This window comes from Chelonia mydas, chromosome 12 (assembly GCF_015237465.2).
Source record: "Chelonia mydas isolate rCheMyd1 chromosome 12, rCheMyd1.pri.v2, whole genome shotgun sequence".
In the NCBI taxonomy this organism is placed as follows: domain Eukaryota; kingdom Metazoa; phylum Chordata; order Testudines; family Cheloniidae; genus Chelonia; species Chelonia mydas.
Genome location: NC_051252.2, coordinates 32,528,578 through 32,554,071, shown reverse-complemented (window position 1 = coordinate 32,554,071; position 25,494 = coordinate 32,528,578). Strand labels below are relative to the sequence as shown.

General features: G+C 42.9%; 1 protein-coding gene, 1 long non-coding RNA gene and 1 pseudogene across 2 annotated transcripts; 1 reads left to right on the top strand and 2 right to left on the bottom strand.

Moving 5' to 3' along the window:
* Positions 1-1,333: 1,333 nt before the first annotated feature.
* Positions 1,334-25,201, bottom strand: LOC102941860 (annotated as a pseudogene).
* LOC119563682 lies at positions 12,528-19,833 on the top strand. The gene is made up of 2 exons (XR_005222202.2): positions 12,528-14,597; positions 19,764-19,833. It is a non-coding gene; the product is annotated as an uncharacterized LOC119563682 (long non-coding RNA).
* Positions 18,921-25,216, bottom strand: LOC102931077 (arylamine N-acetyltransferase, pineal gland isozyme NAT-3). Its single transcript, XM_007059269.4, has 2 exons — positions 25,074-25,216; positions 18,921-22,438 (listed from the first exon to the last, which is right to left on the bottom strand). Exon 2 carries the CDS (start codon positions 22,431-22,433, stop codon positions 21,561-21,563), a length of 873 nt encoding a protein of 290 aa, XP_007059331.2. The 5' UTR covers positions 22,434-22,438; positions 25,074-25,216; the 3' UTR covers positions 18,921-21,560.
* Between the last annotated feature and the right edge of the window lie 278 nt (positions 25,217-25,494).

Genomic DNA, 25,494 nt, shown 5'->3' with positions numbered 1-25,494 from the left:
GACGCTTCTCTGCACAGAGAATGTATGCAGAGAGGACACCTTCTGTGTCCTTCATTCCAAGGCAGAATAGCTGCATGTGATTGGGAGAAAAACAAAACCAGCTCTGTAGTGAAATATCTCTGAGTCCTGGAGTGTACTCTGCATTGTGTGTGTTTGTGTGGAAGGTTTTGAAGGTGAAGTGACTTGAATTTCAACAGCTTCACAGAAAACTTACATTCTATTATTGCAGGGTTATAAGAAAATGTGCATAACCCCGCAACAATTATAAGCAGTGTGTAATCTTTAAAGGTTGGTGCCCTACTGGCCAGAAGTTTGATTGAACCGCTTTTGATGATGACTAAATGAACTATTCAAATGCAACTTTAAAAACAGCTGCTGAGGTTAGGGCAACCTCCTTATTCACGCAGCTATCTTGGAGCATCAACGGTATTGTAGAATCAGTAAAATATAAGTGCCTACTAGGAGTTGCAGAAGTGCCTAGATGCTTGTGAAAATCCCAGTAAGTATTTCTCTGATGCCTATCTGCATCTTTAAGTACCTAGATATCTTTAAAAATCTGATCCTAGGCTTCTAAGTCATCTAGGTGTGTTACAAAATTTTGCTATACATAGTTCATTACTATAACTAGACCACTATGGAGGCTTAAGTGTAGATGTGAAATGTTCATGATGCAAATCTACATTTAATCAAGCATTCTTGCCTTTGTTACAAACTCAAAAATAGACCCATTGTTGTGGACACTTTTGTTAAGCTGCAGTTTTTAAAGCATAAATGGACCTGTTTCTCAATCAAAAAGGACCCCTTTCTGATTGAAGATGTAATTTGGATTTTAGAATGAGCATTTTTGGTTTGGAAGTAGCCATTTTCTCAAGCTTGCGAATAAAGCGAAGTTTGGAGGAGGGAGGTGCATAGAACAGCAGAATTGTTTGTGCAAATGGTGTGAAATGAATAATGTGTGAATTTGGCACAACTCTGACCAAGAATGAGACCAAGGAAAAAGGTGATGGTTGCAGTCTTTACAGCAGCTGGCATTCATGTGCTCATTGAGAGTTCATACCAGTAAGAATAGTTTAAACTTTTGTCTTCAGACATCTAGAACTATTTGTCCTGTCCTCTTTGAGAGTGACCTTTTAGGTCCAGATTCACTATCTAATATTGCATTGTGCGAGGAAAGCACATGTCCTTAGCCATCATTGCTCTTCCTGAAGTGTCATATGAGGTACGCTGGCTGAGAGGAGCCAGAGAAGAAATTCAGGAAAACTACAAAATGAGTTAGCAAGTATTCGGTTTCTTCTCCTGCTTGGTGGTGGTAACAAGGAAACTGAGGCAGGTAGCTAGCTTATTTTTTATTCACCCTCTGTTTGGATGCACTCGTGAGTCAATGCATCCAGCATTGTTGAGAATGGATTAACAGCTTATCTAGCATGCTGTGAATAATTAAATTGTACATATCGGGATCCAATAGAATAATAGAAAATAGGGCAGTGTTTTTATACACCCCCACGCCCCGCTTCCTCCCCTCTCCCCGCCCCCCGAAGAGGCTTTAAAACTTGGTGGTTTCCTTTTATATTTGCTAGCCGTTGCCTACACAGTTAGATGAAATGAAACTTGCAAGAGAAAATAACTCTCAAAGATGATTAACTTCAATGATTTGTCTGAAATAATAATGCAACAATTGAGCTAGTTCTCTCTTTCCTCTCTTTGGTGCCAGTTGGGTTGAAATTTTTACCATTGCTGTAGTTGCCAACGTTTGAAATAGATGAGGATTACACAACTTCCCTTCCCTTCACTTCCCCCTATCTTGTCTCTTTTGATCTAATTGATGCTGGACTTTGAAAGCCATAGGGGCAGAGTCTAGCTGAAGTGAGTGCTCATCCTGTATCTTACCTCCACTGATCCATGAGCTGATTAAACTTTGTTCCTTGTTGTTTTTTAATTGCTTTTTCCAATGGTGAAATGAAGTTTGAACTGGTTTTCTCCTATTACTTGTAATTGTTTCTGAAAGACACTCCGTATACAATTTGTTAATGGATGGTATTTTCCTTTGGGCTTTGGATATATGTAATGGTTAGTTAGGCTGAGATTATTCAGAGCCATCTATTGGATTTGAACACCCAGCTCCCATTAATTTTACAATTATTCAGATCTCAGCCTGAAAGCAAAGTTTCCTTGTCTTCCTGTAAATCAAGATACCATGCTTGCCTGATTCCAGATACATTTTGCACGTGTTGGAATGTGGTTTTAGCAGTGTTGGTGCCACATGATGTGACAATAGGCTGCAGCTAAAATGCTGCACAATAGTTTGGAGTCTCATTAAACTAGCCTGAAAGAGAGATGGTCCACTTTAACTTTAACATGTATTGCAGGGGAAAGGTGTCGGCTGAATTGCCCATTAGATGTATGTTGACAGGTTTCAGAGTAGCAGCTGTGTTAGTCTGTATTCGCAAAAAGAAAAGGAGTACTTGTGGCACCTTAGAGACTAACAAATTTATTTGAGCGTAAGCTTTCTTGAGCTACAGCTCCCTGTAGATGTAAGATCCCATGTTTATCAGCATAACAGGAGTATAAATCTCTCCTATGACAGCCTGCCGGATCCTTTTAGGAATTAGTATTCCTTTCCTTTTCCTGTGGGAAGGCACCTATCACAAGGCCTCCCTAATGGTATGAGACTGGTTTGGTGACTCTTATAGTTTCTTTATATTTAATACCATTCTTATCTTAGGCCTAGTTATGTGTCTTTGGAGAGTTTTGGGGTACAGTATTCACAGCTAAATAACTACTGTATTTATCAACTCAGAGAATTTGCCACGCTGAAAAACTGATCTTTAGCAGGTGTAAATCAGCAGAGCTCCATTTGCCCTGACACTGTAAAGCCAGGACCTAGTAATAATTGTCAGGTCTGGGGAAAAATCTCTGTGGGAGAGTTGTTATAAATGACCGTGCAGAGGATGGAAGAGTTGTGGACTGACCCATGTGGAGCTCTACAGGGAATAGGCCTTTAGTAGACAGCAGGAGCAGTTAGGCAGCAGAATTAGAGGCACCTCTGGAGGGACACAGGAGGATGGAATAACCAGGATGTCAAAGGCTACATTGAAGCCAACCGGAGAAGGAGAGAGAAGGAGCTATTATCAGCATAAAGGAAGCAGTGGTCTGCTACGTAGAAAAGAGGGGTTTCTGTGCTATGGACTGTGAGCACCAGATGAAAATTCCTCCCAGCTAAAGAGAAAGGGCTGAGTTTTATTTGAAACACTTGGTACTTATCTGATATTTAGGGTATAAAAACTTAATTACAATTGATACTTACAAAGACTGTTGTTTTTCATTTATTTATTTTTAATGTATTTTTGTATTTCATGAGAGTTTTGCATAAATCATGTTTGAACAAGGAGGCTATCCGCTGAAAAGAAAAGATCTTGATTATCTTCTTTAACCTGCTATTGTTAAAAGCAGTATGTAAGATTATCATCAGGAAAAACAACTGGAGAGAGAATTATTTTTCTCAGTGGTCTACTCTCTTAACTTTGTTTTGACGCTGTTTCACCTGCACAGTCAGTTTCTCTGTTTTTGTGGGTCATTCACATAGCAACAAGACAGAGAGAAACATTTTTAAAATAGGAAACTGGAATTGCAAAACCACAGATATTAGAAGAGGGGACTCATTAGTTAGACAAGGAGTTTCTTTAAATAGACTTGATTCAGTTGGATGCTTTTTATGCTCATCCCCTTGATAACATTCCCAGTTGTATATGTCATTAAAGAATTTCAATTTGTGGCCATGTTGAATGGAAGTAGGCACAATAGAGAAGCAAGTTTGGGCACCATATTACAATTCATCCTTTATACAGGATGTGAATTAGTATCTCTACAAAAGAATCCTAAGAAAAATATGGACATACTAAAAATAATTAACGGGTGGTTCCTTACATTACATTACATTCAATCACAGAGAGACCAATTGGATAATACTTTGCACTTGTAGCACCTTTGGTCTCAGGACCTTAAAGTGCCCTACAAACATGAATGAATTATTCCTCCTAACACATCCTGGAGGTGGGGAAGTATATTATCCCCATTTTACAAATGGGGAAATGGAGTTGAGTTCTTGGTACTTCTAAATCCACATTTCAGACCTAAATAACTGGTCTGATCTTCAGGTGTCTAAATTTAAGCAGCCAAGTTTGGAAATTTCAGCCAATGTAATTTCCCTAATGGTCACAGAGCATATATATGTCAGTAGCACAGAAACCCCAGTACTCCTCTCCCAGTTGTGTTCTTAAGCCACTAGAAAACTTTTCCTCCTTGGACCACATGTCCTCCCAAATCTTCATCCAGCCTCAAACCAGTCTCTAGAATTTGTGCCCACAAAAGTGTGTGTGGGCTCCATTTATTCTCTCAGTGGTAACTAATCAACATGGGACTCTGAAGTGCCTGTTTTTCTGAACTTAAGTTCTCATTTTAACCTGGTATTAATGTATTTTAGGTCATTTATTGAATGTCATACTAGATTGTGAAAGATGCTGCAATTGCATAGAATTATTGTATGTTTTATATACTACACTAAATCACGTACAATCCTTTGAGGTTAATTGGGACAAATTTTCTCTCTAACGTTACTCTGAATTTATCTTTCAGTGTCTCCTCCACCTCTTTGTCTTTAAGAGTCATGAATTCTACCAGATCTGTGTTGTCCTTGTAGTTGTAAGTTGTCTTAATGATTGTTCATCCAATTAAATCTTGAAACTCATCAGTGGTCTGCAGGCTACAGATTGACTTCTTTGTAAACAGGGAATCTGGAGATGTCTGAAGATATGTACGTTGGAACTGGAAATCTTTGATTATTCATGGCTCAAGACTGAACAAGTAAATTTTCCTGCACTCACTTCTTTCCAGAAGATCAGAATTAGAGAAGCTTTGGTTGAGAACACATTGTTTCTTTCTTATTTTCTCAGAGTACCAGGTCCCATTGTTTTCTGTGAAGCAAAAGATGCCAGGAGTCTGAGGCTGGTCTTTCCCAGAAATAAGTTCTATTGGTTGCCACATTTGATAGGACACACCAAAGCCTCCATCCAGGATATAGGCTCTGTCATCAATATCCACCTTTGGCAGAAGGTGGGTCATGTGGGAAGCATATGTGTTTTGGTGTGGGGTGTGTGTGTGTGTGTGTGTATATATATATATATATATATATATATATGCTCCTAAAAGAGTCGTGTCATATCCCAGTGTTTTCAGCACCCAGCATAAAAGTTCGTTGTGTTCCATGCACCGTCCTCCATGCTTCTTCCTCACAATTTTGTTGTAAACCTGGTCTAAATCCAAGATAATGGTTTCACCGCAATGGATGCTGAGATTTTCAAACGGAGCAGCTCGGATGTGGTATTGGAAGATTGCAGGTAAGGTTTCCAAATCATGTTTTTCATGGGAGCCTTTGTATCCAATTCTTGCTAAATATTCTTTGATATACATATTGCCTGTAAAGGAAGTAACATTAACAAAAAAGTTAATTATTTATGACAGTGTGAAGGGATTTCTTGTTGGTTCCGGCTAGCACAAATGCTATGATCTACTGAGCCCCTACTGAAGTAGTATTGAATACTGAGTCGTATTGGAAAAAAACCCAATTCTTGTAGTAGAGAAATGCAGGAGTAACAATAGGGCATAGATGTTGGTATCTCGGTTTTTGGTCCAGGACCATCTCTTGACAAGGATGGACACAATAGAGCAATGCCCCCCTCGTGCCCATATGTATGTAAGGGAGATTTTTGGTATCTACATTAGGTTAGTGTGATACCAGGACTCAGTCAAATAGGACAAAATTAGGAAACGTTAACAGGTTTTTGAAGAAGACAGCTCTCATGTCCATATTCTCATCTGAAGAAATGATGAAGGAAGCAGTGTTATCTAGTGGTCAGAGCAGGCACTTGGGAGTCAGGAGTCCTGGGTTCTGTTCTTGAGTGTGTGTCTGAGATCATAAGTAAGCCACTCATTTTCTGTATGCCTCAGTTTCCTCATCTGTAAAACGAGGAAAATAATATTCCCTGCACATTGGTAAAGCACTTGGAGGTTATTGGATTACAGGTGCTATAGAAGTGTCAAGTCTTGTTATAAATTCAGACCATCTGATGATTAACTAAACGTCTGATTTTTTTTTTATTTTTTTATTTTTTTTGAGAATCACAAATCACTAAACCCTAATCCTGTCTAGTTTGATACAGTCGTGACGCTTTGGTGTTGGAATAAAGATTCTCAGAAGAGGCAGGTAAACTCCCAGAAAGACTAAAACCATAGCCTCTGTTCTCAGCCGTGCTCTCCGTCACCTAGGTGCAGATGAAGGGGGTAGTGGGCTGTTTGATACTGGGCTGCTGTGAAATATGCCACTGGCCAGGAATTGCTGGAGCACAGCACAATGTAGCCATGTTCTTTCCCCAAACTGGAAATGCTCACCACACAACCTCTGTGATGACAGCAGCAAGAGGTGGTATAGGAACCCGTTACCTGGTTTGACAGCACCCAAGGATTCCCTTACACCAGAAAAATCCTCAGCTGGCGAGATCTGGTCCATATCTGGCCCTTTGAACCAGGCTTTCTCAACCCTATTATGCACCCCCAGCTGGCATACAAAAGAACTGGACCAGTTCCATTATGTCGTCTTGAGTCTTTTGTGAACATGAAGAAGGAGCAAGATTCAGCCTATACCAAGCAGGCAAGTTTGAACAGCCCAAATAACTGCTCACTGTCAGCATTTCTGCATAGGAATTATTCAGCTTGTTTTCCTGCCTTGCTGTGCAGCTGAGACGTCATGCATTGAAATGTTCTGACCCTTCTCAATGACTTGCTACATTCCAAGTGGGAGACACAGCAAGTGTCTGTAAGTTGCTCCGTTTGAAAGTGGGTCCTGTGCACAAAATACTTTGAAGGTTTTCTTACAGCCTGTCCCCTTGCTCAGAACACAAACCATTTTGAGCGCTCCATGTCGCTTCAAATGTTTATTTTCTTGACAACTTGTAAACCTACCTTGAAATATTTCTGTGTACACAATGGAAGCTCTATGGTAAGCTGATTTTTAGACTGTTAGTACCATTCTGTCAACTCAGGGAATCAATCTACTGCATTGAGATAAACTCATCAAGGAGCTGCTGAGTGTTTACTGCCAGATGAAATTTCTCAGGATGAATCATAAAATGGTTTTCAGTGAAAGATTCATGCTATGCGTGGTGTAGGCAACACATGCTGTCCAAAGTTAGTAGAGAGTCCCAGCATTAGCAATTAGTGAAAAGTGCAAGGTCATGCATTTAGGGATTAATAACAATAATTTTTGTTATAAACTGGGGACGCATCACTTGGAAGTAATAGAGGAGGAGAAGGACCTCAGAGTATTGGTTGATCACAGGATGACTGTGAGCCGCCAATGTGATATGGCCATAAAAAAAGCTAATGCAGTCTTGGGATGCATCAGGCAAGGTATTTCCAGTAGAAATAAGGAGGTGTTAGTACCATTATACAAGGCACTGGTGAGACCTCATCTGGAATACTTTGTGCAGTTCTGGTCTCCCATGTTTAAGAAGGATGAATTCAAACTGGAACAGGTACAGAGAAGGGCTACTAGGATGATCCAAGGAATGGAAAACCTGTCTTATGAACAGAGACTCAAAGAGCTTGGCTTGTTTAGCCTAACCAAAAGAAGGCTGAGGAGAGATATGATTGTTCTCTATAAATATATCAGAGGGATAAATACCATGGAGGGAGAAGAATTATTTAAGCTCAGTACCAATGTGGACCCAAGAACAAATGGATATAAACTGGCCATCAGGAAGTTTAGACTTGAAATTAGATGAAGGTTTCTAACCATCAGAGGAGTGAAGTTCTGGAACAGCCTTCCAAGGGAAGCAGTGGGTGCAAGAGACATATCTGGCTTCAAGACTAAGCTTGATAAGTTTATGGAAGGGATGATATGATGGGATAGCCTAATTTTGGCAATTAATTGATCTTTAGCTATTAGCGGTAGATATGCCCAATGGCCTGTGATGGGATGTTAGATGGGGTGGGATCTGAGTTACTACAGAGAATTCTTTCCTGGGTTTCTGGATGGTGAGTCTTGCCCACATGGTCAGGGTTTAGCTGATTGCCATATTTGGGGTCACGAAGGAATTTTCCTTCAGGGCAGATTGGGAGAGGCCCTGGGGATTTTTCGCCTTCCTCTGCAGTGTGAGGCACGGGTCACTTGCTGGAGGATTCTCTGCACCTTGAAGTCTTTAAACCACAATTTGAGGACTTCAAATAGGTTAGAAGACATAGGTTAGAGGTTTGTTACAGGAGTGGGTGAGTGAGATTCTGTGGCCTGTGTTGTGCAGTAGGTTAGACTAGATGATCATAATGGTCCCTTCTGACCTTAAAGTCTATGATTCTATGATGCAATCATAGAATCATAGAATAACAGAGTTGGAAGGGACCTCCGGAGGCCATCTAGTCCAACCCCCTGCCCAGAGCAGGACCAATCCCAACTAAATCATCCCAGCCAGGGCTTTGTCAAGCCTGACCTTAAAAACTTCTAAGGAAGGGGCTTCCACCACCTCCTTAGGTAACGCATTCCAGTGTTTCACCACCCTCCTAGTGAAAAAGTTTTTCCTAATATCCAACCTAAATCTCCCCCACTGCAACTTGAGACCATTACTCCTTGTCCTTCATCTGCTATCACTGAGAATAGTCTAGATCCATCCTTTTTGGATCCACCTTTCAGGTAGTTAAAAGCAGCTATCAAATCCCCCCTCGTTCTTCTCTTCCGTAGACTAAACAATCCCAGTTCCCTCAGCCTCTTCTCATAAGTCATGTGTTCCAGACCCCTAATCATTTTTGTTGCCCTTCGCTGGACTCTCCAATTTCTCCACATCCTTCTTGTAGTGTGGGGCCCAAAACTGGACACAGTACTCCAGATGAAGCCTCACCAATGTCGAATAGAAGGGAATGATCACGTCCCTCGATCTGCTGGCAATGCCCCTACTTATACAGCCCAAAATGCCATTGGCATTCTTGGCAACAAAGGCACACTGTTGACTCATATCCAGCTTCTCATCCACTGTCACCCCTCTGTCCTTCTCTGCAGAACTGCTGCCTAGCCATTCAGTCCCTAGTCTGTAGCGGTGCATTGGATTCTTCCGTCCTAAGTGCAGGACTCTGCACTTGTCCTTGTTGAACCTCATCACCTGAATCAACTCTGGCTGAAAGGAATTTTAGTGTTTGGGTAGGTTTAAGTAACACCAGAATATGGCCAAGAAGAGGATCGTGAGAGCAGCTGCTGTGAAAATTCTCCAAACCTACTGGAGTGTAATTGCAGGTTGGAATGGTTTATAACATATGTTCTGCTTTCTGCAGTAGGGGCAGCTTTGACTGTCCAGTGGAGAAATAACTATCCTACTCAATCAATTTCTGGTCATTAAATAGTGAAAACAGGTCACACCAATGCAAACCCTAGGCCCTCTGAGTAATGTAAGACCTCTCTGCAGCTCCATAATGTAATTGAACTGCATAAACTCTTAGGAGGTGCAAACTACAGTTATTTTGAGTTGTGGAACTATTAGAAAGTTTTGGTTGAAAACCAGAATATTTGAAAGACGATTTCACAGATGTATTGACCACCATTATACAGAGAAAATAATCAACAAAAGAAATTTTGAGGCCTGACTGTCAGAAGTCTAGGAATGCAGATGCACATGTAAAAATGTATGGGCACTGATGCACTATATTTGCACATCCAGTTACCATGACTGTACACGCTATCGCAGTGAATCCATTTGCAAATGATCCATCATGCATCTAACTACTATTAACCTATTGTTCCCAGAAAATGGACCATTTTGCAGTAAGGAAAGCACAGTCTAATAACTTCATTTTTTTTAAAGTTATTTTTAAAAGATTGTTGTGAATTATCTTACCTCTTTTAATATGAACTCTATTATTGGCTAGTTTGTTTGTCTTTGCTTCCTTTATTAAGAATCTACTGCATGTGCAAAATTAAAAAAATAACAAAAGAATTAATCATTTTTGGGAACAGGCTGTAGAATCTGGAATATCCGAGTTTAGATGAATAGGTGTGGTGCTAAAAATAAGAGAGAAAAAGCCAATACATATTTCTAGTATTGTTTTGCCACTTTTGAGAGATGGCATTAAACCAAGATGGCTGTGTTTTGTTTCCATTTCTACAGCATTTTTCATGCACCATTTTTCACAAACCTTGGTCCTATGGACAGTTGAGATTGCATGTTTCTCCAGGACCTTAACAGTACACAAAGAATCTGGTTTTTAAAAGGAGCTTACCTTTGAAAATGACCCACCAACAGTTGTATCCGGTTTTGCACCCGTTTGCAGGGGGGGAGGGGGGTGTTTGTTTGTTTGTTTTTGGATCGGTAAATCAGGAACAGACACAGATTGCAAGACTTCCCCTCTACGAGCTTTTTTTTCTAACTAATGCACATCTGCCTCAGGGCTGTTCAGTACTAGATCTTAAAATCCAAGAGAAGGCAGAGTCCATCTGAAATGAGTGCACATATTTGGACTTCATTGATCCATGAGCTGATTAAACTTTGTATCTTCCTTTTAAGAGATTTGTTATTTTTTCCACTGGTTAACATCAGAATGAACTAGATTTTCAGTCTCCCCCTTCCCCCACCCCACCCCCGAAAAAAAAGAAAAATTCCATACACATTCCTCTGTTGCTGGATGATGTATTTTCTCTTGAACAGCATACAATAACCATTGGCATTCGGAAAGCCAGTCTTTTCCTTCCTCTTAGGAAATTGAATATGTTGTTCAGATGTTGCAGGTTCAGTTTTCAAAGGACCAAGTACATAGAACCATTCTTCACCAGCAAGTTCCCTTTTTTTTTTTTTTTGATGTTTTTAAAACTTTCATTGCACTGACTTGATGTTTTATAGATAAACAATGAATACCATGACAAATACATCTTAAACACAATTTTATGTATATATTAGAAAAAATAAGTCGTTTATTTCAATAGTAATACGTGGCACTTTCCATGCCCAAAGTGTTGTACAGACATTAATTAATTCTACCTCTGTGGAGCAGGTATGATCCCCATTTTACAGAAGGAGAAAGTGAGGCAAAAAGATCAAGTGCTTCATCCTGCAAAATGCAGGGTATGTTGGCCCTGATCCAGCAAAACACTTAAGTATGTGCTTAGCATTAAGCTCATGAACAGTCCCATTGACGTCGAGTGCTTGGAGTGCTGTGCTGGATCAGGGCCATCAGCAGCACCTTGCCACGATCAAGCCCTCAGTGATTTGGCAACGGCTACACAGTGCCTCGTTGGCAAAGCAGGAATTAGAACTCGGGAAAACCTGGCTCCAAACTTCCAGACCATGCTGTTTGTCAAAGGTCCCAAATCTGCCTAGAACACTGAGACCTGCCCAAGTGTGCAGCAGAGCCAGGGATAGACTCTGGTTCTTGCAAGATCTTGCAACCCCAAAGATACTACATGGGGTTGCAATATCTGTTACATCTCCCCCCTAGAGAGGTTATACATAGAATCATAGAATATCAGGGTTGGAAGGGACCCCAGAAGGTCATCTAGTCCAACCCCCTGCTCGAAGCAGGACCAATTCCCAGTTAAATCATCCCAGCCAGGGCTTTGTCAAGCCTGACCTTAAAAACCTCTAAGGAAGGAGATTCTACCACCTCCCTAGGTAACGCATTCCAGTGTTTCACCACCTTCTTAGTGAAAAAGTTTTTCCTAATATCCAATCTAAACCTCCCCCATTGCAACTTGAGACCATTACTCCTCGTTCTGTCATCTGCTACCATTGAGAACAGTCTAGAGCCATCCTCTTTGGAACCCCCTTTCAGGTAGTTGAAAGCAGCTATCAAATCCCCCCTCATTCTTCTCTTCTGCAGACTAAACAATCCCAGCTCCCTCAGCCTCTCCTCATAAGTCATGTGCTCTAGACCCTTAATCATTTTTGTTGCCCTTCGCTGGACTCTCTCCAATTTATCCACGTCCTTCTTGTAGTGTGGGGCCCAAAACTGGACACAGTACTCCAGATGAGGCCTCACCAGTGTCGAATAGAGGGGAACGATCACGTCCCTCGATCTGCTCGCTATGCCCCTACTTATACATCCCAAAATGCCATTGGCCTTCTTGGCAACAAGGGCACACTGCTGACTCATATCCAGCTTCTCGTCCACTGTCACCCCTAGGTCCTTTTCCGCAGAACTGCTGCCTAGCCATTCGGTCCCTAGTCTGTAGCGGTGCATTGGATTCTTCCATCCTAAGTGCAGGACCCTGCACTTATCCTTATTGAACCTCATCAGATTTCTTTTGGCCCAATCCTCCAATTTGTCTAGGTCCTTCTGTATCCTATCCCTCCCCTCCAGCGTATCTACCACTCCTCCCAGTTTAGTATCATCCGCAAATTTGCTGAGAGTGCAATCCACACCATCCTCCAGATCATTTATGAAGATATTGAACAAAACCGGCCCCAGGACCGACCCCTGGGGCACTCCACTTGACACCGGCTGCCAACTAGACATGGAGCCATTGATCACTACCCATTGAGCCCGACAATCTAGCCAGCTTTCTACCCACCTTATAGTGCATTCATCCAGCCCATACAATCCCAGCCAAGCCCACAATACTACATAAACTTAATACAATAAAGTATTTCAAGGATATTGCAAGAAATGTCCATGTCTGCCCATTTTATAGCTGAATGAAAATTAGGCATAAAGAGGTGAAGAGTCATATTTTCAAAGGTGGAATCTAATTTTGATTGCCTCCGTTTTAGATACCGTGGGCCTGATTTTTCAGGAGCTCCTGTTGCCTTCTTTGGAGTTGTAGGTACTCAAAGACTTAGAAAGTCACACCCTTGGCATTAAAAGTTGGGCACCTGAAATTACAGGGCATTTTTGAAAATGTGACCCGATGTAAATTGCCCACCGTTTCTGATAAGGAAATGGAATTCAGAACTTACAACTAGTTTTCAGTGTCACTGAATCACCTCCTACTCCCTGGTGTGTTCTGACTAAGTCATAACCTCTCCTGGGTGTTATTGTGGACTGCTGAAGAAAGACATCTGCTCAGCTATCAATTACAGTCTGTTCAAGGACGTGAATTATTTGTAAAAATGTATTAAGGAGGAGATAGAGAATTATACTGAAAATATTAGAGGACTTTTGTGATACAGCCTCACTTTTAATTCTGCACTAGGGTTTGGTCACCTACTTTAAAAAAAAAAGGAATACAAGAAATAAAACAAGATCCAGAGGAACAAAAAATAATAGAAATATATGGCAATTTCCGTATTAAGAGATTAAAAGGACTAGGAGGATTTGGTTTGAAAAGGGGAAGATGATTAAGAAAAGACATGATACTGCTATATTAAAATTAGTTAATGGTATAGTTAAGTTTATTGTGAATTTATTTGCTCAAGTTGGCAGTCAGTTTAACATATTTTTAATGTTAACTTTATGGAGGGTTTTACCTTGAGATTGTAAAAGCTCTATCTAGCATAGTTGTGTAGAATTAGATAATATCAACTGTGACAAACTCACAATATCCTGTACAAAGCCTTATGGAATTAAGATAAATTTTACTGAGTGAAGTTAAATTTTACTGAATTAGCATTAACAGCTGTGGGGTACATTGTATTAAAATGTGACTGTGTATGTGGTGGTGTGGCATTGTATATACCTTCTCTGATAGGGAGGGAGTTGTTACCTGCACAGATTAGGGCACCCCACCTTTTCCCAGTCCGCAGGGCTCCAGGCAAAAAGCACCTACCCTTACCCAATTCGTAGGGCTCAGGGTATAACTAACCTGGTCAATTTAAGTACCCACACCCTTTCCCAATACATAGGGCTCCGGGTGTATACTACTTCTGCAGGTGTGCAGGACCTTTTACCAGTGAAAGAACCTTACACAGTAATATCTTTATCCTCTATTTATTAGCAATCACCAAAACCAGAATGCACACATTACACATACAGTGCTCACAACTCTGCCTCTGCCACACAATTTCTGGCTCTGCCACTGACCATGTGTGTGACCTTGGGCAAATCATATCACCACTCTGTGCCTCCATTTCCCATTCCACCATTTCTTTGCCTCTATCTAGATTGTAAATTCTCTAAGGTTGGGACGGTCCCTCACTGGGTATATGTACAGTGCCTACCATAATGGGTGTGGTCTCAATTAGGGCCGGTGCATGTTTGTGTCTCTGATATAAAGTCACTGACTTCATGAGTGTAGACAGGCAGAAATCATGTAAGCCATGTGTCTTGCATTTTAAATTTCCTAGAGCAAGTGTCCCTTCTTGTGACAGGCTGGATTGCTCTGTGCAACTGCTCTCACCTCACTAGTGATCATACTGAAATGAGAGCAAGCCCTGGTATACTAGATAGTGTGTGTGTGTAACCAGTCTGTATTCCAAACCTGGACTGCAAAAAATATAGGCCCTGAATCTGATCTCACTCATTTATTTTTATTCCCACAGCAGCAGGATTTCATTCAGCATTCATGGGATCAGCTAGCAAGATTCACACATTAATTCTGTCTATCTGCAAACTTCCCTGGGGATCAGGGACAGCAGGTTTGTATAATTTTTGGTGGTGCCCTGAACAGGTCCAAGTCCCCCCCCACCTCTCTCTCTCTCTCTCACACACACACACACACACACACACACACACACACACACACGCCTAAGGCTCTGGGAGGGAGTTTGGGGTGTGGGCTCTGGGATGGAGTTTGGGTGTTGGGTGCGGGCTCTGGGCTGGGGCAGGGGTTTGAGGTGCAGGAGGGGGTTTGGGGTATGGGAGGGGTGCGGGCTCTGGGAGGGAGTTTGGGTGCAGGAGGGGGTTTGGGGTGCAGGCTCTGGGAGAGTTTGGGTGCAGGCTCTGGGCTAGGACAGGGGGTTGGAGTGCGGGAGGGGGTGCGGGGTGTGGGGCTGGGCCGGGGATGAGGAGTTTGGGATTCAGCAGCAGGCTGCCCCAGGGCTGGGGGTGGGGAGAGAGAGAGGAGGACTCCCCCCAGCCCTCTCCCCTCCAGCAGCAGAGAGAGACCCGGCCCCGAACATTGGTGGAGCCGGGCCCTCTGGGCCCTGAATTTGTTGGAGCCCAGGCACCATGGGCCCATACAACTCGCCGCCCCGCTGGGGATATCTGTATCTTCTCGTAATTGGAATGAATGGTAAGAAATAGTTCATCACTGCTAACATTCATGAAAAACTTGCAAAGTATGAGTCTCTTGCATGCAGCTAAACTGTTCGTTTTTTGTACAGTTGCATTGCATCTGAGATTGGAGCTGATTTTTATACACTTCCATTGGACATGCTTAGTTTAAGTTTCAAACATTTTAGCTTAAAAACACATAAACTTGCTACTTTTACTTAGAAAAGTATGGCTGCTGCCTTACAACACATTTTCTTGGTTTATTTTTAAAACTTCCCCATTATGAATAGCAGAAATAGGTGCAAGCACTGGAATGCTGCAGCCACAAAAAAAGTCATTTCTGTATGCCATTGAATGTATCTAACAGATCAAGTTAAGAATAGGACACCTAAGCAATCCCCTGTAAACTAGCAAGTGTCAGGCTTTCCCTTCTGGCTCTCGCCAAAGTTCCCTGAAAATATTTGCATTGGAAACTCCTGCTCTTAAAGATGCAAACCCCTTTTCACCATATAGCAGAACTGAGTGTTTCACTCTCTGGCAGAGCCATTTAGGGAAAGAGGGGTAGTGCCTTCTTTTGTGTTATACATTATTATTAATAATAATAATTTTGTTTATTTGTATCGTCATAGGTCCTAGGACCCCTAGTCATGGCCTAGGACCCCCTTGTGCTAGGTGCGGTACAAACACAGAGCAAAAGGCTCACAACCTAAATAAGTTTAAACCTTCTGCTTTACATGCTGAATTGAGAGCGAGCACAGCACAGGCATCCCCAGGGTAAATTTTCCTTATGCAGTGTTCCAAAGTGCCCCCACAAACCTGCCCTCCAGGGACAATCAGAGTAGTTCAGGCTCGATGGACTTCCAGTCCTTGGCCCCCCTGCTCAGTATCCACAAGCCCCCATGACTGTGATGGTGGTGTTTACATGGATGACACCTGCCCAGACTGAGATGGAGAGCTACCAATTCATTCCACTAAAGTCACTGATCTGCAGACAGGCTGGGCAACTTTTGAACTGGTAGTGTATGGTGAGGAGTTCTTGTGTCCCTATATCAATCCCTGGAGGCACCTCATTCAGTGAAGGTGGGGTTCTATTCCCAGCCAGTCTCTGAGGGTACATCTACACAGCCAGCAGCAGACCATGACAGCGAGCCTCTAAGTCCAACTCGACAGGCTCAGGCTCACACTACAGCATTAACGGCTGTAAGAGACTGTGCTTTTATGTTGCACCTTGGGCTGAAGCTCAGGCTCTGAAGCCTAGGGATGGGGGTGGACTTCAGCTTCGGAGCTCCAGCCCAAGCCGCACTCTCTACACAGCTATTTTCAGCACTGTAGCATGAGCCCTGGGCTCAGCGGCTTACTGCTGTGGATGCTTTAGACAACGTACTCTGGATTATCTGAGCCCATGTGGCTGCTCTGCCTTTAAGATTCCAACAGCTGAGATACCATTAAGAAAAGACCAAACAGTTGACATGTGAGAATGTGGGTTTGCTGAATGACCCGTGCTTGGCCCAGTGATCTCATCAGCTCCTCTCTGAGTATGTTGAGCAATAAGTCCAGAACAGTGAGCACCAAAACAGTTGACAGAGAAGTGTTTAGCTGTGTAACAGGCCACAGGTTGCAGGGAGAGTGACTGAGGGAAGAGTCAACTAAGGGTATGTCTGCGTGGCAGTCATGGGCTGTGATTACAGCTCATGTAGACATGAGCTAGCTTGGGTTCTGGAAGCATGGCATGCCATGGCTTCACTGTTGGATTTAAGCTTAGGCATATTTGCCTGAGCTGCCATCACATCTTGTGGACGTGGATATACCCTAAGAGACCAGTCCTTTTGGTTCCCTCTACTAAAGCTGTTTTTGCAGCGTTATGACAAACTGGAAATATCTGTATGACCGTATAGAAATCTTATGTCTGACTTGGTTTTCTCGTTCAGGTTTATACTGCTGCCTGACCAATTGCACAGAGTTAAATCAAAACAGCTTGTAAAAGGGGGTTGTTAAAGAACCCAGGAACAGTAAAACAATGACAAAGATAAGACAGTCTCTGAGGTTCCCACTTAAAGGAGTTAAGACAACAAGGGCTTGGCCATCAGTTGGGGAAAGAAGCTGGACCCATCCAGCTTAAGATGTTTTTCTCTTCCCAGAGCTAAGGCTGAGTTCAAAAGACCCTCAGGGGTTAAAAAGCTGCCCTGGGAGAAAGGGAGGGAGGGTGAATATGGTCAGCTCAGCTGGTAGGGAAACAGAGTCAGCAGTGAGGCTGACAGACAGACTGTCCTGAGAGCCAGGATCTGCAGCCAGCTAGCTGTAACGTGGTACCCAGAAAGAATAGGGGACACCAAGGCTTAGTGATGTCTACCTCAGGGCTGGAAGGGAGTGCCAAGCATAGGTAAAACAATATGCATGTAGGTCTCTGTTATTTTTTAAATCTACTCTCAGCTCTGTGTACTGTTTGGACAAATAAATCATACTTTGATTTAGAGAACTGGCTTCTGTGTCACTGCATAGTATTACTGACCACTAGCTCCAAAGGAGAACTCTGGCAGGGTCAAGCCCACGGGGAGCTGCTCGGTATCATGGTATACCAGGGAGGTGTAACCCAGAGAGCCAGTCAGAAAGTGGTTGGATTGCACTGCAGACTCCCACCCCAAGGAGGAGTGGAGGCACGGGCCTGTCACCTGGAAGGGGTGCACTTGCGGGAGTCTCAGAAGGAGCAGCCTACCTAGGTACTGTGACAAGAGGAGGGTCTGGAACTGCACAACAGCCCCTTCTGGGCTGTCATTCCAGCCCAGGTGTGGGGATCCACATTAGCTGATGGACTGGCTCATCACAAATTTCCCCTCTGCACTGGCTTGTGTAGAGCTGGCCTGGAGTTCTGGCCCATTCTGTCCACTCCAGAGTACCATGCCTACTCCTAAGCAGCCTTTCCCACCCACCCCTCATACACATGGAAGTGCAGAGGTTCCAGCAAGCTAGGTGCATGCCGTGGTGCCAGTACAGCTGGGTGAATTCACCGTAAGTGTATGTAACTTCCCAGGTGCCCCTTGGCCAGCTGAGATGACCAGGTGGGCTCTGCCAGCACGTAGTCACCAGGTGTCAGTATTTCTGTGAGTAACATGTTATCTGCATGCATTATTTTGGTCGCTTGTAAAGCTGGGATATTTGGCCTTGTAGTTTCCTCCAGCACTTCTGGACTGAGCATCAGGCCTGTCTGTCAAACTGCTCCATCTAGTTTGGGGCGCTGAGTCTGTGTTGCCTGTATTTCCCCCATTCTTTGGAAACCCTAAAATTTCCTATGTGTTGTTCAAAACACAGCTCCAACATGCCCGCAATAACGTACATATGGGCTGGAGGAGAGGAGCACTCTGCAGCCTTTCAGGTAGCCCTCAGGCCCAGGTGTAGTGTATCCATTCTCTATGTGGCTGTCAAGGTTCCTTTCCCACTCTGAACACTAGGGTACAGATGTGGGGACCTGCATGAAAACCCGCTAAGCTTATTTTTACCCGCTTAGGTTAAGACTTCCCCAAGGTACAAACTATTTTACCCTTTGCCCTTGGACTTCCGCTGCCACCACCAAACGTCTAACCGGTATTATTATTATTAGGAAAGAGCCCGTTTGGAAACGTCTTTCCCCCCAAAATCCTCCCTTACCTTTACACCACCTTTCCTGGGGAAGGCTTGATAAAAATCCTCACCAATTTGCATAGGTGACCACAGACCCATACCCTTGGATCTTAAGAACAATGAAAAAAGCATTCAGTTTCTTAAAAGAAGAATTTTAATAGAAGAAAAAGTAAAAAAGAATCACCTCTGTAAAATCAGGATGGTAAATACATTACAGGGTAATCAGATTCAAAACACAGAGAATCCCTCTAGGCAAAACCTTAAGTTACAAAAAGACACAAAAACAGGAATAGCCATTCCATTCAGCACAGCTTATTTTCTCAGCCATTTAAACAAACAGAATCTGACGCAGCTCTAGCTAGATTACTTACTAGGTTCTAAGACTCTGTTCCTGTTCTGTCCCCGGCAAAAGCATCACACAGACAGACGCCGACCCTTTATTTCTCCCCCCCTCCAGCTTTGAAAGTATCTTGTCTCCTCATTGGTCATTGTGGTCAGGTGCCAGCGAGGTTATCTTTAGCTTCTTAACCCTTTATAGGTGAAAGGGTTTTTCCTCGGGCCAGGAGGGATTTTAAAGGTGTTTACCCTTCCCTTTATATTTATGACAGTGGCTTATAGAGAAAGGATGGCCTACTGACTAGAATGCTATTCTGAGACTGAAGAGACCTGACTTCAAATCCCTGCTGTGCCACAGCCCCTCTGTGTGACCTTGGACAGGTCACTTAGGCCCAGATCCTCAAAGGTTTTTAGGTTCCTAATTTCTATTGAAATCCTGACTACCACTGAGAATCTAGGCTTTAGTCTCTCTCTCTCTCCCCACCTCAGTTCCTCATCTGTAAAATGGGGATAATAGCCCTTTCCTAGCTATGGGGTGCTTGTAATAATAGAATAGAATCATAGAATATCAGGGCTGCAATGCATATAATTTCTACTCATCATATTATTGCATATTAATGACTTTTATTCTCCTTCAGGAAGAACTTGGTCATTTCTTTTTAATCAATCTACCAATTGGTCCTACACTCATCACTGAGACTTGGAAAGGGCTGTTATTCCCCTGCCAAAAACAACTAAGCATTCATAAAGACTGTTCTGTTTGTCATGATTATTTGTATGTTCAGAAATATTTTATGAAGACCAGCCTTGTACAATAAAATATCTCTGAGGCTCATTTTGTTGTGTGATGTGCGTGGGTGTAACCATTGTATGCACTGGTTAATAACAGGGGCTGTTGTCTTACAAAATCTTAGTCATACACATAGTTGATACATGAGTTAATGGGGTTGCTTCCATATGTGAGGGGCACAGAAAGTGACCTGTGTTCTGTTGTTCTTATTGATCAACAGCCCAGATTCCTTTTCAGGTGAAAAGTCATTTAATATTCTGGTTGTTGATGATGAATTATTAAAAAGAAGCTTTTGCATTAAAATCAAGCTTAGTATCAGTTTACTATCAGATAGGGGCTCTATCAGGAAATTGTATCCTTTCCTTCAAGGGGCATTGACTCACTCAGCTAATAGGTATTTTGCCATCCATCAGTGGTGCCATTTGAAAGATATGATTAAAATGCTGAGCAGTCACAAAAAATGGACTCACATGAGTTAAATGTGGTTTAAGAAACAGAAATGCAAAGTGTTCCATGTAGACAGAATAACTTCCCTCTGCACCATCTGCTGTGATATTCAAGTGCCCCCAGACTCTCACATGGTGAATCCAGTCAGCTGTGCTGCACACGTGCGGTGGTTATTTATAACAGCTCATGCCTTCCCTCTTCCTGCCACAAGAGGAAATGAAATTCTAAAGCAAGAACATATAGTGAAATACCATGGAAATGGGCTCAGTACAGTGTGTCCAGATTTTCAAATGAAATTCTTGCAGGGTCTAGCTGGCAACATGGGTGTCCCATCACACATCATAATATAAGAGACATCAACTCTAGCTATCTTAAGTATGTATTTCACCCTCGTTACCGTCATATCTTTAACGTATTTATCCTTACTGAATGGGGGAGGCAACCTAGTGAGAGAGGATGTGGAAAAAGCTAATGTACTCAATGCTTTTTTTGCCTCTGTCTTCACGAACAAGGTCAGCTCCCAGACTACTGCACTGGGCAGCACAGCATGGGGAGGAGGTGACCAGCCCTCTGTGGAGAAAGAAGTGGTTCAGGACTATTTAGAAAAGCTGGATGAGCTGCATCCGAGGGTGCTAAAGGAGTTGGCGGATGTGATTGCAGAGCCATTGGCCATTATCTTTGAAAATTCATGGCGATTAGGGGAGGTTCTGGATGACTGGAAAAAGGCTAACGTCGTGCCCATCTTTGAAAAAGGGAAGAAGGAGGATCCAGGGAACTACAGGCCAGTCAGCCTCACCTCAGTCCCTGGAAAAATCTTCACTTTGCCATTCTGCATATGGAAAGGGCAGCTCCATGGGATTAAAGAAGCAGGGAAGGGGCAGAAACTTGCCTCCAGCCCCCAACCCCAACCCCACCCTATGCACCAGCCAGTGCAGTGGAGCCCAACAGAGTGGAAAGTACTCTGCTACTGGCATAAGCCTGGAAGACGTAATTTACCAGCTGAAGCCAGGGGAGAAGCAGGGAAGAAATTGTAGCTCCAAGAGTCACAATTTCTTTGCTGGGGTAGCACTGCTACGTGCCACCCCTTGTTCTATGCTAGGCAGAAAATGACAGCCTAGTCCTTCATTTTTTTCAATAATTGAATGCTGGGAAAGAGATTCTCTTTGTTGCTGTATGTAATTATATTCTGGCCAATAAATTAAAACATAGACAATCTGCTGCTGTTAACTGGGATGAGTTTATGATCTAGCATTACTCTGAATTTGTCTTTCAGTGTTTTTTCCACCTCCTCATCTGTAAGTGTTGTGGATTCCATCAGATCCATGTTCTCCTTGTAATTGTATTTTACCTTGGTGAGTTTCCACCCAACTAAAGCCCAAAGGCCATCAGTGGTCTGGAGGCTACAGATGGACTTTGTTACAAACAGGGAATCTGGAGATGTCTGAAGATACACACTCTGGGGCCTGAAATCTTCTATCTCTCGTGGCTCAAGGGTAAACAGGTAAACTTTCCTACATGCATTTTTTCCCAGATTACTGGAATTAGAGAAGCTTTGGTTGGGATTATATTGCTTCCTTTTGATTTTCTCAAAGTACCAGATCCCATTGTCTTCCATGAAGCGAAAGATGCCGGGAACCTGGGGCTGGTCTTTCCCAGAAATCAGTTCCATTGGCTGCCACATTTGATAGACCATTCCAAAGCCGCCGTCCACTATATAGGCTTTCCCATCCAGGACCACCTTTAGCAGAAGGTGATTAATATGATCATTATATGCATTTTCTTCTGGGCTGTAAACTTTTGCTCCTATAATGGTGGTGTCATATCCCAGTGTTTTCAGAACCCAAGATAAAAGGTGGTTGTTTTCCATGCACCAGCCACCGCGTTTCTTCCTCACTATTTTGTCATAAACTGGTTCTAAGTCTAACTTGATGGTTTCACCGCAGTGGATGCTGAGGTTTTCAAAAGGAACAGCCCTGATGTGGTGCTGGAATATTGCAGTCAAGGTCTCGAAATCCAGGTTTTTGTAGGAGCCATTATAAGAAATTCTGGCGAAATATTCCGTGATGTTCATGTTACCTGTACGGTGAGTAAAAGAACAATAGTATGTGTCTGAAATGCTTGGATGAGTGTCACCATCCATCATAGGAGCAGAACCTCTTTACACCCTGTTTAAAATGAGTAAACCCCTTGCAGAAGAGAAGGAGATGAGTTTGCTTGTTTTACCATTGTGCCTCGTGGCTCCAGGTGTGCTAGGCACTCTACATACATGTTTTAAGAGGTACTTCCTGTCCAGAAGAGCTTACAATCTAAATAGACCAGTCAGACAAAGGAAGTGGTATTGTTCCCATTTTTCAGGTGGGGTATTGAGTCAGGGAGACAACTGTGGCCCAGATTATCAAAGATATTTAGGTGCCTACCTCAGGGAGAGTTAGAGGATCTGTGTTTAAAGGATGTACCCAAAGTCATAGTGGGAGCCAGAAACCACACCCAGCACTCCTAAACCCCAATCCAGTTCTTTAACTACAGGGCCAGTCTTCTAGGCACGGTTTGGTTAAATATTTCCTGTGTTATTCATGCTGGTTGGCAGAGGGCATCCATCCCACTGTCTTCTGCTCTTAGTGCTGACAGGAGCTAGAAGCAGATTAGCACTCCTGGCGCTGTGGGCTTTCAGTGAGTCTGGCATCTCCATTCTCCTCTCCTTAGCAGGAGTGAATGGGAGGGGCTCGTTTTCTGCCTCTTACTCACCACCATTCCTGGTGGCTTAGCTCCCCAGCTTTGTGCCTCACTGGTCTAAGTGAGGTGTTCAGAGCAGGAAGAAGACACTCACTTTCCAAAAGAAGGAAATCAATGACCATGACAGAGCATCATATCCACAACAGGCTTTTCCCCTCCCACAACATAATGTGAGATACAACAGGGAAGATAGGTTGCCCTTATTCTCCCTACTCACTGTTCCTTCCCACAATCTTCAGAGGCAACCAGCAGGCCCTGTGCCTGGAAGTCAATTGTCAAGGATGGTCAAGTAGATCTACAACCGCTTTACCTGACAGCAGCAGGACCTGACCCTCTCCATCTGCACCCTTGTTCCTGCCACACAGCCTTTTAGAAACTCTCGGGCCTGAGAGGGAGCCCAAAATGCACTGGGATTAGGGAATGCGCCACCCATCAATTCAACACGCTCTGGGGACTCCCAGACTTCAGTGTACAAAGGGCAGTGTGGCCAGCAATGAGACCAGGTTCTCCTTCCCATTGCTGGGGGAATGAAAGACGAGCCAGCCATCAGCAGCTGAAGATCAAATCAAGGTGCGCAGGCTAGCTGGCTGTTCCCAGAATCTAATGTCCTGGGTGGGCAGAGATCGCTACTCAAGATCACAGCTCAGAGTAAGCAATGCAGGAGGGAAGCCAGGACCTGGTGGAGAAAATGCAGGGGATAGGTGGCTCTTTGGGAAGGAAGCAGGGATTTTGATATGGACGAATAGGCTGACAGTTATACCCAGAGGACCAAAGAGTTAAAACCACCAAACATCAGCCTACTCTGAGGATCAGATTCAGAATGACTGGTCAGAGAGCACATGATTGATCCGAGAGGCCTCAAACATTCTCAGGTACCTTCTGTGCCTTAAGAAAAAGGCGTCCTAAGCCCGTGGGATAAAAGTCCCATTGCTCTGCTCTCTAGGTAGCACTTCCTCCTTGGTTTACATGATTTGTGTATTTTAAACTTACTACACTAAGGATATAAGAAGTATTCAATCTGGGTAAAGTTATCAGTGTGCAGTACTGAAAAACCCACAAAAACCCCATCATATGAAAGAAATGGGGAAAATACCCCAAATATAAAACAATATTGCTCCCAATTAGGACAATATGCAGGCAGGGTCAGAAATGTCCCCAACTGGTGCTGTTCAGAATGTATAGAAATGTAAATTGTAGCTATCCCAGTATCACCAACCCCAAAAGTTCAAATGTCGGGCCCCCAAAAAGCACACAGTTGGCTTAAAAATCATGAGATTTTAAAAAATAATAAATTTGGGTTCTTTTTCTTTATGTTCTGGTACTGGCGCATTTAGAGGTCACATTTTCAAGTTTTTCACAGCAACCATGAGGGCTAGAAAAAATATTTTTAAAAAAAAAATGAGATCTGAGATTGTCAAGTAATAACCTGAGTCCAGCTTTGAAAGTTTTAAGAAAACCACCAAATATCACAAGAGTTGTCAACCCTGCTATCCAACTTTAATTCCTTTTGTTTCTTTTTGGGTAGCAGTAAAGACAGTATTTTAAATGATTTTTTCCACTTCAAGGGAAATCTTACTGTGTTGTTGCTGCTCTAATTTTAAATGTATTGAAAGTATGTTGGCTTTGAAAACAAAATAAGATTTATTATTGCTTACAATTATCAGAAGCAGGCATAACATCAGAAGTGTCTGAATCTGTCCGTCTGTCATGGTTATTTCTGGGTCACCTTTCACACTGGCATCTGAACCAAGCCAGATGATGTGAATGTGTATTCTGGCTGAGGCTGATAATTGAGAGAATAAGCCAGTAAGTCTGTTACACTGACACAAGAGAAGTCAAATCTGAAATCGGTTCAACATTCCCTCTCAATTCTTATGCAGTGTAGCCACTTCCTGCAATGTTTGTTCATAGGCCAGATTTGAATGCGCGTTTATAACCAAATCAGCCACAAAGATTCTAGGTTTAAAAAGTGTCTTACCTGTAAAAACAGTTCAACCACAAGTGTATCAGTTTTCACTCTCGCTTCCTTAGGCAGTAAACCGTCTGGCCTGGTTTTCAGTCCTTTATGCAGTGAAGTTGGGAATACACAACAGTTCTCCAGCTTCTCTTGAGAGAAATTCCTTCTTTCATCACGTCACTTTCACTTTCTTCTGTAACTGATCGCCAAAGCCAGAGGAGGGAGGAGTTCAGCTGTAATGAGCTAGCAAATTTTAGTTGCACTGACATAATGAGGATTCTAACTCTGCTCATTAGAATGCACACTGTTTTGTTTTTTTCAGTGGCTAAATCCACTGGTTGGTTGTGGGGGAGAGGGAGAGTTATTTTTTTCAATAACATTATAATATCGGAGGGTGATACTTCTTTCAGGAAATTAGGCAGCTAAGTGTTGGTCAGGAATT